This window comes from Ruditapes philippinarum, unplaced genomic scaffold, assembly GCF_026571515.1.
Source record: "Ruditapes philippinarum isolate M1 unplaced genomic scaffold, ASM2657151v2 ctg20458_1_1_1_1, whole genome shotgun sequence".
Classification (NCBI taxonomy): domain Eukaryota; kingdom Metazoa; phylum Mollusca; class Bivalvia; order Venerida; family Veneridae; genus Ruditapes; species Ruditapes philippinarum.
Window position 1 is genome coordinate 1 of NW_026866085.1, and position 13131 is coordinate 13131.

At 34.8% G+C, this 13131-nt stretch overlaps 1 protein-coding gene across 1 annotated transcript; it reads left to right on the forward strand.

Annotated features, from left to right (window-relative positions):
- Positions 1-1975: 1975 nt before the first annotated feature.
- On the forward strand, positions 1976-11894 carry LOC132731275 (spatacsin-like; the record flags this gene model as incomplete). Its single annotated transcript, XM_060717430.1, has 8 exons — positions 1976-2191; positions 5448-5593; positions 5816-6034; positions 6312-6864; positions 7523-7649; positions 8657-8807; positions 9243-9530; positions 11686-11894. Coding segments are annotated over exons 1-8 (1905 nt in total), but the record flags the coding sequence as incomplete, so codon positions are not given.
- Positions 11895-13131: the final 1237 nt, after the last annotated feature.

Genomic DNA, 13131 nt, shown 5'->3' on the forward strand with positions numbered 1-13131 from the left:
GGATGAAAACCTTTATGTTTCTGCGTAGGAATCCTAAGGTTTGATTTGCTTTCTTTGATGACCTGTTCATGTGGGCATCCCATGTAAGGTTTTCTGATATATCCAGGCATAGGTATTTAGCTGAGGTACTCGATTCTAATTGGATTCTATGAAGGTAGTATTGTGTTGGGATAGGATGTTTCCTTATTGTGACGTGTATAACTTGACACTTGAAGGGTTTAAATTCCATATCCCTCTCCGACTCCCACTTGTCTAACCGAATCATTGTGATGGGTGGCTGATTGGTTTGCAGATGTCAGAGCAATGTATATTGCAGTATCAAGACAAGCGGACCTGGGAATTTATGTTTTGTGCGAGGTCGTTTATATAAGCGAGAAACAAGAGGGGACCTAGAACTGGGTCTTGGGGGACACCTGAGGATACACAACAGCCTTCATCCTGTTATCAGAAAACTTTTGACCCATCTTAAGGTTTAACCTCTGATTCCATAGTCATGTATTTTCAGCAGTACTTTCTCATGACTGACCTTATTTAAAGCCTTACTGAAATCGAAAAAATCAGATCTACTTGTTTTCTTTCTCATATACTGAGGTAACCAGGTCATTTACCAGCGTAACAAGTTGCGTAACACATGACCCTTTTCCCTGAAACCATGTTGCAGGTGGAAAAGGATGTTTTGGATGGTGAAGTGTTTAACAATGGAAGAGGAAACTATATGTTCCATAACCTTACACAAAACGCATGTTTAGGAAATTGGCCTATATTGGCAGGGACTGACCTATCACCTTTCTTGAAGATTTCGGCCACATCTGCAGATTTCCATTGAGATGGCATTTGGCCTTCATCGATGGACTTTTGGAAAATAACCTCTAAGATTGGAGAGAGCTCTTTGGAAAGTGTGTTGAGAATTATTGGTTTTATTTTATCTGGACCACAGGCTTTATGAGGGTTTAGGTTATTGAGAAGTTTCTCAATCCCATGTCGTAACGCTTCCCTTTAATTCCAACAACTGTGCAGTCATACAGGCGGAATTTTATTCGGCACTTCTAAAGGTATGAAGTGTACAGCTGACCAGACTTTCGCGTGCGTAAAACATATAGCGCGTGTATAAAACATCACAGATATACTTATATTTAGCTCCATGAAAACATATATATAGCTTGTTTGACAATTTTGATAGAATTTTGTTGCTTCAAACACTGAAAATGAAAACGAGACTAAATGGAGTACGATTTACATTTGATAGATATTTTTGACTCTGACAATGAAATTTGTATTTTGGCATTTGTAGACAAATTATGATATACACCTGTAACAAAGACATGGTTTTAAGCCATCATCGAATGATAAGATTAAGAATCGTTTTACGTACATTTTCAGCTTTAGAATCTATGAATGTGGTAAATGAGGTCAAAGAACACATCTTCGTAGACCAAGACGAGGAACAACTCTTAAAGATCCATTAGATGAGTGAACCGTACCATGGTCGCATGGCCGAGCTTGAAAACTAGATCGAAGGGTCCGATACCCATGTCTGTGGCACCTATCAGAACCTAAATAAATCTTCGATATACTGTATAGAAAATCAGTAGATTCTAAATAATATTAAATAAATTTAACGTCTTTACTCGTAAGAGAATTACTGCACATGAAAGAATAAGCGGGACAGGAAAAAAACATCTAATATATTCATGACGATATTTCTAATTTATTCTCCCTAATTCAACATTTATGAAATTATGTGAGGTTTTATTGTTTGTATGTTCTGGTTTTTTTTTGTTCTATTATTTATTTTTGTTTTGTTTTTTTATTTTATTTTTATTTTTTCTCAGGGTACCCCAGTTTTTTATGCATAATATCGACGCATTACGCCACATTCTGTTCAGCATTACGCTTAACATTTTTCTTTTCTATACACACATTACTGCAAAAAGAAATTCCCGCTTTTTGACGATCATGTGACCCAGTCGTTGGACAAAATGGCGGAAGGAACAGTTGCGAAAAATAGAAACTTTTTCAGATTTATTTTACAAAAACTACCGAAACAGCAAGAACTGCAAAAAATTAAAGCTTTCAAATATTGTATAAAATCGAATTATTTTTTCTGCCATTTTAATGGCAACCATTTAATCATCAGCAGTTTCCAAAATGCGGAAGCCAAAGTTGTAGAAGATCTCGAACATGTCAAAGGGTAATTTATATATGTATTACCATGCATTAATTACGTAAGATTCAGAGAATAATTCCTAAAATAACGAGTGTCACAGGGTGAGATCAATGTGCAGCCTGACCGGGACTGGAACCCGGGACTCTAGGAATACCTTAACGCGGCTTTACCGACTGAGCTTTTCGGCCGCTTACACATTATCTCCCCTAAATAGTGAACAGTTCTGAACCGTGACATACTCCCCTGCTTCATTGAAATTCGTCATCGAATTTCACAGAGTTACTACAGAGCAATGTGAATTAAACTCTGAGCAATATATAGTCGAGGTCTCCTGTTGGGCGCCAGGACCCTCGGAATACCGTACCGAGGCTCTACCAACTGAGCTTCCCGGCTGCTTAAACATCATCTCCTCTAAATAGTGAACAGTTCTGAACAATGACACCAATATGGTGTTTGCCAGTGAATGTCATTTATATACAATAAATATTGATAATTGTTGTTATACCCCCAAAAACGAAGTTTGGGGGGGTATATAGGAGTCACCCGGTGGTCGGTCGGTCGGTCGGTCGGTTGGTCGGTCGGGCGGTCGGTCGGTCGGTCGGTCCAGACGTCCGTTGCATTTTCCTTGTCCGGAGCATAACTTGAAAACTAATGGTTGGAATTCAATATAACTACATACAATGGTCAAGCACATTGAGAGGAAGTGCAGTGCACAAGAACCATAACTCTATCTTGACTAATTACAGAGTTATTGCCCTTTGTTACTTTTCCTTGTCCGGGGCATAACTTGAAAACTACTGGTTGGAATTCAAAACAACTTCATACAATTGTCAAACACAATAAGGGGAAGTGCAGTGCACAAGAACCATAACTCTATCTAAAGTAATTACAGAGTTATTGCCCTTTGTTGCTTTTCCATTGCTTTTTTTTTTGTTCGTTGCATTTTCCTTGTCCGGAGCATAACTTGAAGACTAATGGTTGGAATTCAATATAACTACATACAATGGTCAAGCACATTGAGAGGAAGTGCAGTGCGTAAGAAACATAACTCTATCTTGACTAATTACAGAGTTATTGCCCTTTGTTACTTTTCCTTGTCCGTGGCATAACTTGAAAACTACTGGTTGGAATTCAAAACAACTTCATACAATTGTCAAACACAATAAGGGGAAGTGCAGTGCACAAGAACCATAACTCTATCTAAAGTAATTACAGAGTTATTGCCCTTTGTTGCTTTTCCATTACCTTCTTTTTTTTGTCCGGACCATAACTTGAAGACTAATGGTTGGAATTCAATATAACTACATACAATGGTCAAGCACATTGAGAGGAAGTGCAGTGCATAAGAACCATAACTCTATCTAAAGTAATTACAGAGTTATTGCCCTTTATTACTTTTCCATTGCTTTCTTTTGTCCGGACCATAACTTAAAGACTAATTGTTGCAATTCATTATAACTTCATACAATGGTCCAGCACATTGAGAGGAAGTGCAGTGCTCAATAACCATAACTCCATTTTGACTTATTACAGAGTTACTGCCCTTTGTTTCTTTTCCTTGTCCAGAGCATGACTTTAAAACTACTGGTTGGAATTCAAAACAACTTCATACAATGGCCAAGCACAATAAGGGGAAGTGCAGTGCACAAGAACCATAACTCCATCTTGACTAATTACAGAGTTATTGCCCTTTGTTACTTTTCCATTGCTTTCTTTTGTCCGGACCATAACTTGAAGACTTATTGTTGGAATTGATTATAACTTCATACAATGGTCAAGCACATTGAGAGGAAGTGCAGTGCATAAGAACCATAACTCCATTTTGACTAATTACAGAGTTACTGCCCTTTGTTACTTTTCCTTGTCCAGAGCATGACTTGAAAACTACTGGTTGGAATTCAAAACAACTTCATACAATGATCAAGCACAATAAGGGGAAGTGCAGTGCATAAGAACCATAACTCCATCTTGACTAATTACAGAGTTCTTGCCCTTTGTTACTTTTCCTTGTCCAGAGCGTAACTTGAAAACTACTGTTTGGAATTCAATATAACTTCATACAGTTGTCAAGGACATTAAAAGGAAGTGCAGTGCACAAGAGCCATAACTCCATTTTGACAAAAATACAGAGTTACTGCCCTTTGATACTTTTCCTTGTCCGGAGCATAACTTAAAACGTACTGGTTGGAATTCAAAACAACTTCATACAATGGTCAAGCACAATAAGAGGAAGTGCAGTGCACAAGAACTATAACTCTATCTTCAGTATTTATAGAGTTATTGCCCTTTATTCTTTTTCTTTGTCTTTCTGGACTTATTACAGAGTAATTCAATTAAACTTCATCAATGGCCAGCCACATTGAAAGGAAATGCAACATACATGAACCACAATTATCTTTAATTGCCCACAACCATAACTCTATGTTTCAATTCTATTACAAGGTATTCTGTTACTAGTAACATCCTCATTTCCGAAGCAGACTTGTGGGGGTATTAATCACATTTAGTGATAGTTCTAGTTTTTATTTGTTTTCCCAATTGTACCAGTGTTGATTGCAGAATTCAAACAAGAACCTCACTGCTAGTGAGATTTGAACCCACAACTTCTAGATTAGGCTTTTGATGCACCACCCCTGCAGGACTCTTCTTCAGTAAAGGGTTACCTAGGTCCTAATCCAAATTGGCAAATGTCAACTTCAGACGGATCAGCTTAGCTTACAAGTAAAGATCTGTCGATATATAAAATTATTATGCCATTGTCCGTAATTGTCTGTTATTGTCTGTTATTGTGTTACAAAAAATATTTATATACATGTGTTAACCCTGCAGGATAAAAGAAAATCACGCTGTTTTGACCCTAATCCTGTTATCAGAGATATATATAAAATAAATGTCACTGTAAAAAAACAAACACAGTTACACCATCTGTCTATAAAGTGTAAACCATGCAACAAGTAATTTATTCTATTCTATTATTACCAGTGATATAAATATGGGTTCCAAGTAAGTTTTAACACTGAGCTGAACCCAATTCCTCCTCTTTCATTACTTTTAAACCAATAAAATACATGTAATGTCATCAAAACATGTTAATACAAAATGATTATCAAACTCTGAGAAAAAGGTGCCAACATGTAGGGACATCAGATGGTAAATTTAAATCAAAGCTTCATATCCCAAATTCCCAAACCTTGTTGAACATGTCAGCTATACTAACGTCCAAGATAGAATTAGAAATCAAAAGACACAGTAAATATGTAAATTTTCTTTTCTCCTCCAGATTTGCCCTACAAACTGATGTGGAAAGTTTTAAAACTGGTAAAATTGCTACCATAAATAAGGATGGGGAGCTACTGGTTTATGAATACCAAGGAGACAAATATGTTGTACAAGAGAAGTTGGATTTAAGATCTGCCTTAACTAAAGGTATATAACTTTTCTTTAAGAAGACATTGCTTCTTTTCCAAAACTTTTAAAATGGTATATATTTTTGTTTTCGGTCCACTTGAATATTTTTTGTATGAATTTATATATATGTTTTAAACCAATATGGACTTATTGTGAACTGATACTGATAAAAACTGTTTTTAAAATGTATTCAAATTATTTGCAAACTGTCATATTTGTTAACATGGCTTTTTCTTTCAGTAAATATCACTGAGTTTGAGGCATTAGAGTTGACATCCTTCAAAAGAGAGATAATTACAGTATATATAAACGAGAGTTATCTGGTACAGTGTTCCATTAAGGATCATCAATGTGATGTACTTTCTAACATAACCTTACCTGAGACTACAAGTGATGTCAACAAATATGTGATTATTGGTGGGGTCTGTACAGTTCTGGATATAACTGCTTCTATGTTATGTATCCTTTTATCACAATATATTTATTACAATTAGATATAACAGTATCTGTTGAGTTGTCCAATTTAAATACATGTTAAAATCACATTTACATGATAGGTAATAACACAATGATTGAAAAAAATGAAAACTATTTTAGAAGACTATTTTTCTAAAGTGATACTTAGATATATTATAGATTTATAATTTTGAATTTAGATTTATAATCATGAAATTTCTTCATGATGTAATCAAATGTTTAATTGATAAATGATTACTTTCCTTAGCCTGTGTGACAGTATTTTACAGTATTGATACGGGGAAAGAGATATCGAAGATTGATATTAGACAACTAGATATATCATCAATACAAGCATGGACTATGTCCGATCAATTTAAATACCTCGCCCTGGTTCTCCAGTCTGGAGATATACACCTTGTAGATCTTCACTCATATTGTACAACTTCTCCACAACAAGGGAGACAACCACAGAACAATAATTTCCCATCATATCTTAACACATGCCAGTACGGAGATATTCCTTGGAGGGAGAAGTTATTATCTATGCATTCAAGTCACAAGAGTAATCAAATTCATGCACCTCAACCATCCACTCTTAACATTACTAAAAGAAAACAGTATAAACATACGGGATTCCGATCTTCAAGCAAGATAGACGCAGATAATATTCAGTCATATGTTAGTGTTATACATACAGCAGAAAGTGTACACGGATACAGTGTAGATGATATTTACATAGATGAGAAGATGATCTATGTTGTGTATTGTTACAATAACACATATGTATTGTGTCACATTGAACTTTCTTCACATACATGGAACATGTTCAGGTATTGTATTACTAAAACAGTTACTATTATTGTTATAATTAATATTTTTAAATTAATTAATGACAGTTTTTGGTCATTAAAAAAATATACATGTATGTTTACTTAAGGCATGCAGCAATAATGGTCAAACCCGCATTGGGATATATAAATGAATTGCAATGCATATTCCTATCCATTGATTGTTATGTAAAACAAAATAGAAGTAAAGCTACTGTTTATTATAGAAAAGTTTAAAGCTCCTGAGACTATTGATAACCCATATCTAGATATATTTGGAAGGTTAAGATCATAATACTTTTAAGTCTTTATTGAACAATAAAAAATAAGGGTGTTTGTACATTTACAGGGTTGCAGTGCTTAAAATAATCAAAACACAGGATTGTTTTACTTTATAATAATTGTTAAACATTTTGATCAAATATATAGAAGAAAATATACTGCAATACGAGAGATCTGTACGTATTGGCCGATGCTGCTTCACAATATACTCATACCTGTATATCATTGCATGTATATTGTTACACCAGTAATGCATGTATACAGTATACACATTTAGTTATGTGACTGTATGGGCATAGTTTACTTATTCTATTATTAGTTTACAGGTTACAGCTTTATTTTTACAGCACAGATTTCAGTATCTATTGTTATACTTCAGGTTAAATGAGGGTGAGAAGATAGTTTTGTCAAGAGATGCAAGTTTACCACATCTAGTTATAACAGACCATCATCTTACAGGGATCATTATGAGGACAGAAATGGATCAGGAACAGTTTGTTAATGAGGTATTTGTGATGTTGAAGTAAGATTTTAAATATAAGTTTTAATAAGATTCGTGTATCTATGACATACATGTGTTAATAAGGAACATGCATTTATGAGGTACATCTTTGAGGTACATATGTTAAATGTGGTACAAATATTAATGTGTTACATACATGTATGTTAAATGTTTTACATATTATAATGTGGTACATATGTTAAATTTGGTACACATGTTAATGTGTTGCACATATTACACATAGGTGTGTTATATTGGTGTGATATTGTTAAGAGAATGTTTGCTATTGTTTTACTTTTGATGTTTGATTTTTATTTGTTTGGGTCGTCAGACCAAACAAATAATGGTAGCGAAATTTCAGACTCTAATGCTGTTAATTGCAAGTGCCGAAAGTAGTCCGCTTTTTTGAAGCGGTTACTTCCCTTTATATGTAACACTTAGGCCGAAAAATTTAGGGGAGATCACTGCGTAAATATGGTCACATGACAGGCGGATTAATTTTCAAGCAAAATAATTCCCGAATGGTCGCAGATTTCTAATATTGTTTTATTCTTTATAGATATACATGCTTATAGTAAGCGCCATGATTATTTACACAAGTGTTAAACAACAGTTAGTGTCATTACAAACCCTAACTAGAATAATATGGTTTTCTTCAGACCGTTGACATGTAAATCCACCGTGGCCAAGGGGTTTGCGCGTTCGCTTAGGAAGCGAGAGGTCTGGAGTTCAAATCCCAGTTAAGGCAACACATTTTTTTTCCAAATTGTTTAAGTCAAATAAATATTGGATCGAGTATGAGAGTTGCAATTAGTCTTATAGCCAATCTACTACAATTAAAACGCTGGAAAGCATTGGTGGCACTATACAAAAACAAATTGTTCTATAATCTCACAACCTTCACCTTTCTGACATTCTGAGACCCAAACAAATTCAGCGCCTTCTGTGCTTTGATTGTTTTACAGTTAATGTGTAATATTGTTTACAGTAAATATATGATTCTGTTTACAGCTGATGATATATGGTGGAGCATCATTAGTGGATACAGTGTGTCAGTTAAATAGTTGGGGTCGTTCCTCTATGCCAATACATACACTTGAAGTGGGTCTCAAACACCGTCAGCTTGATACTGTTACATTCTTCTTGAAGAGTAAAGAAAAAAGTATGCTATGTTGTAGTTCACAATACCAAAGTTACAGATAGATATCATTAAGTCATTTTTGCCTGCAAATTCGTTTTTCTCATTAGTATGTCAAACTTTTTCTTGAATGTCTGGTTTGTTTGTACAGTTTTCATCACTATGAATTATTCAAGGTATTTTGTTATAAATTGAAGTTTATATTCAAACACATCATAATTTTGGAGCATGGCCTATGCTTAAACATGAATAATTCCTTCAATTTTCTTTTGACATTAATTCATGCATTTTACAGAAGGTTGCTCCAAAAAGTTAATTTGGAAGTGTCAAATGATATACAATCTTTCTTCGCAATATTTCTTAGATAAAAATTGTTTTGAACTAAAATCAGTTTATTGAAGAAAATTTGTTAAATTACTTTGTAGAATGAATGTTGACATTTTTACATATCTTTTACAGTTTTTACATCAACACATTCGGCATTTGTTAAACATAAGGGTGGTGTGAACGTCCCTACAGGAGAGTCCTTCATGAGTCACTTAGATGTCGTGCAGCAGTTAGAACCGGCTGTAACTGTGATACTCGACACTGTACGAGGCACGGTAGGGGATAACCATTCTCATTCATTTGGGAAGGATGTTCTAGATAGCTGCATAGACTTCCTGTACGAACTCCTCCTTGATAGTTTAACGGTCTCCCTGTCTGTGACATCAGAGCAAGAAAATACAGACTTACAACATTCCACAGGTATAGTCAATGTTTACATGCTTTTACACACTTTTATCACATGCCACCTATGCGACTCTGTAAAAATCGTATGAACACACAGTCCTACATTGTATATTTTGACATGACGTACTGGCATTATACAAACATAGTGTTGAAGGTGCTAATTTTGGCATTACGTTATTGTTTTTAAATTGAAACAATGGTTCTTATTTAGGTATGTGATAAATAGAATATAATATTCATGTGAACATACACTCAGTCAATATCCTCTATTTCTTAAATTGGAATCTAAAAAGTAAATCAATTTTTTTTAGAACCTCTCATTATAGTAAGCTTCCATTAATGTAAGAAAATAAAGAGAAAGGTAGATGGTTGTGTTGATATTGGCCAGTCAGAACATATCTGTGTAACATTTAAAGAACTTTAGACTTACTTTGATCAAACTTTGTAGGATGATTTTGGTCATTTAAAGGTGTACACAAAATTCAGAGGATCTTCAAACAGAAATGCTTTTGCTCATATACTAGACATACATGTATATTGCAGCTACATGACTTTTTTGAAACCTGCTATTAACAAAAAAACCCAAAACAATGTGTTCTTTCCAGAGATTCACACAATTTTTTATCAACTAAGTCTACAGCATGGGAGTATTTTGTTCTTAAATTTTAACAACTCTCTTCTTAACTAAGGTTGACTTACATATGAAGAGTGTACAATAACATAGGGTATTTAAATGTACTTGGCAGTTTTGGGAAATAAATTCTTCTTTTTGTGTGAGGTATTTTTATTGTGGATAGGGATCACTTCTCCGTCGTCTGTCCGTCTGTCTGTCCGTCTGTCCGTCACAAAACTTGTCCGGACTACTCCTCATAAACTACTGGTGCAATTTCATCCAAACTTTACAGGAATGATCAGTACCAAGTCTAGTTGTGCATATTATCAGCATTTTCCGGTTCAATGATTTTTGGCAGAGTTATGGCCCTTTAATAATTTTTAATTTTAAAGTTTGTCCGGACTACTTCTCTTATACCACTAAAGCAATTTCAATGAAACTTTACAGGATTGATCTGTAGCTCAAGTCCTTGCGCATATTGTAAGGGTTTTCTGGTTGAATGATTTTTGGCCGAGTTATGGCCCTTTGATTAAAAAAGTGTATTTTTCTGTGTGTTGCCAGATACACAAAAGCTTGTCTGGACTACTCCTCATAAACTACTGGTGCAATTTCATCCAAACTTTACAGGAATGATCAGTACCAAGGGTAGTTGTGCATATTGTCAGCATTTTCCGGTTCAATGATTTTTGGCAGAGTTATGGCCCTTTAATAATTTTTAATTTTAAAGTTTGTCCGGACTACTTCTCTTATACCACTAAAGCAATTTCAATGAAACTTTACAGGATTGATCTGTAGCTCAAGTCATTGCGGCATATTGTAAGGGTTTTCCGGTTGAATGACTTTTTTGGCCGAGTTATGGCCCTTTGATTAAAAAGGTGTATTTTTCTGTGTGTTGCCAGATACACAAAGCTTGTCTGGACACTCCTCATAAACTTGGCCATCTAAATTTACATGGTACCAAGGGTTATTTTGATTAAAATTTTGTCAGAGTGCCCTTTAATAATTTTTTATTTTTAAAGTGTGACTACTCTCATTCTATACCACTGCAATTTAAGGAAACTTTATCTGTAGCTCAAAAGCATATTGCAGGGTTTTTCCGGTTGGATTTTTGGCCGAGTTATGGCCTTTGATAAAAAGGTGTTTTTTCTGTGTGTTGCCAGATACGCAAAAGCTTGTCCGGACTACTCCTCATAAACTACTGGTGCAATTTTATCCAAACTTTACAGGAATGATCAGTACCAAGTCTAGTTGTGCACTGTCTGTCTGTCTGTCCGTCTGTCACAAACTTTGTCCCAACATGAAATTGGCCATCATGAGGCGACACATGTGATTACTGATCGCTCTTGTATTTTGGTTTGGTTTTATGTCACACCAACTCAGTATAGGTCATATAATGACTTTCCATCTTTATTTGTGGAGGATGACCTCAGGTACCCAATCATGCAGTTTTTTAGGAACAAACGAGCACCAGTGTAGAACCACAGGCATTCTATAAGCTAGACTGTGATGGTGAAACATATTTAAAAGTTATAACTAAATTATGACAATATTTAATAGAGAAATTGCTAGAGTACATAGAGAGGACAAGAGAATGTATAAGAAAGTTCGAGGGCAGAAGTTTGATGAGTCGCAGTGAGAGTACGTCCCTCACCAGCGCGTCACCGGCATCGCCAACTTCACCAACCTCACTGACCACAACAACTTCTGATAGTCTTACACAAAATAACCAGTCACTGTTCACACAATGGGACCAAATGGACATAGAGGTATATTTGAGTTTTTCATATTTCGTTAATAGAGAAGAAATATCTAACTGTGTCCTACTCACCCTGGCATCAGCCTTAATATCCTATAAGATTCTTTCTAATTAATATGAGGAAGTCAAAGGCTGGCCCTGGCTTTGGCTTGCCCAGCTATAGACTACATGTGTATATTTAAAAGGAAATGAAATGCAAATGTAAAAACAGTTAATAAATATAGAGATTTCTATACCAATCAGTGAAATGTTCTGTGTCATTTCTAGTTGCTGCCATTTTGAATGGAACTCAGTGGTGACTGGTGGGGTATTTTGATTACTGAACAATCGCAAGTGTTTGGCTTAAGATTAATCATTGAGGTGTTCTGATTGAAAATGGAAGTGATGCATGAAATTATGAATGACACCTTGAAAATGAAGAATGTAAAATAAAAAAAATGAAAGAATTTTTTTTGTCTGACTTCCTTGATCATAGGTTTTGTCTATTTTCATATTAATTTCGGTTTGAAACTCTTCATGGGTCTTTAAGGTCAAAATAAATTAAACAATTGTTATAGGTGATTTAATTAGCATGCATTATTATTGAACTTATACCCATAAATTGTGAACTTGTGCAAATTCAGAGAATGTGTATAGTACTTGCACGCAAGTCTTATTTTTTTAATGCTATTCACTTTATAAACTTCCTATATCTTGTATGTCTCTATTTAAAGACCAGTAACTCTTTACTGAATTATTCCCCCTTTGTAAACTTTGAAAATTTCAATATATTTCTTGTATTACTTTCAAACATAAAGAATTGTTAAGACATCTCTGTGACTGCTGTTGGTGTTAAGTACATTTGTTTGTTTCGATGCTTTGATTTATAAGAACTTCGGCAATCTGACACATCTGTGATTTAATCTTTACATATATGAAAAAAGGCTGATGATAACATACTGTACTAAGATGAAGATATTTGTACAATAGTTTCATGTTTATAAGGGAAAGTCAAAGCCATGCATCACAAGGCTGGCCCGGGCTTTGGTTTGCCTGGCTATAGACTACACATGTATATTTAAAAAGAAAAGAAAAAACAATTAAAAAATATATAGATTTCTATAACTATCAGTGATATTTTCAATGTCCTGTACAGTTGGATACTGCCATTTTTGTGTCGCCTCTACGGAGTAGTGGTGACATATAGGGATCACTTCTCCGTCGTCTGTCCGTCACAAAACTTGTCCGGACTACTGCTCATAAACTAC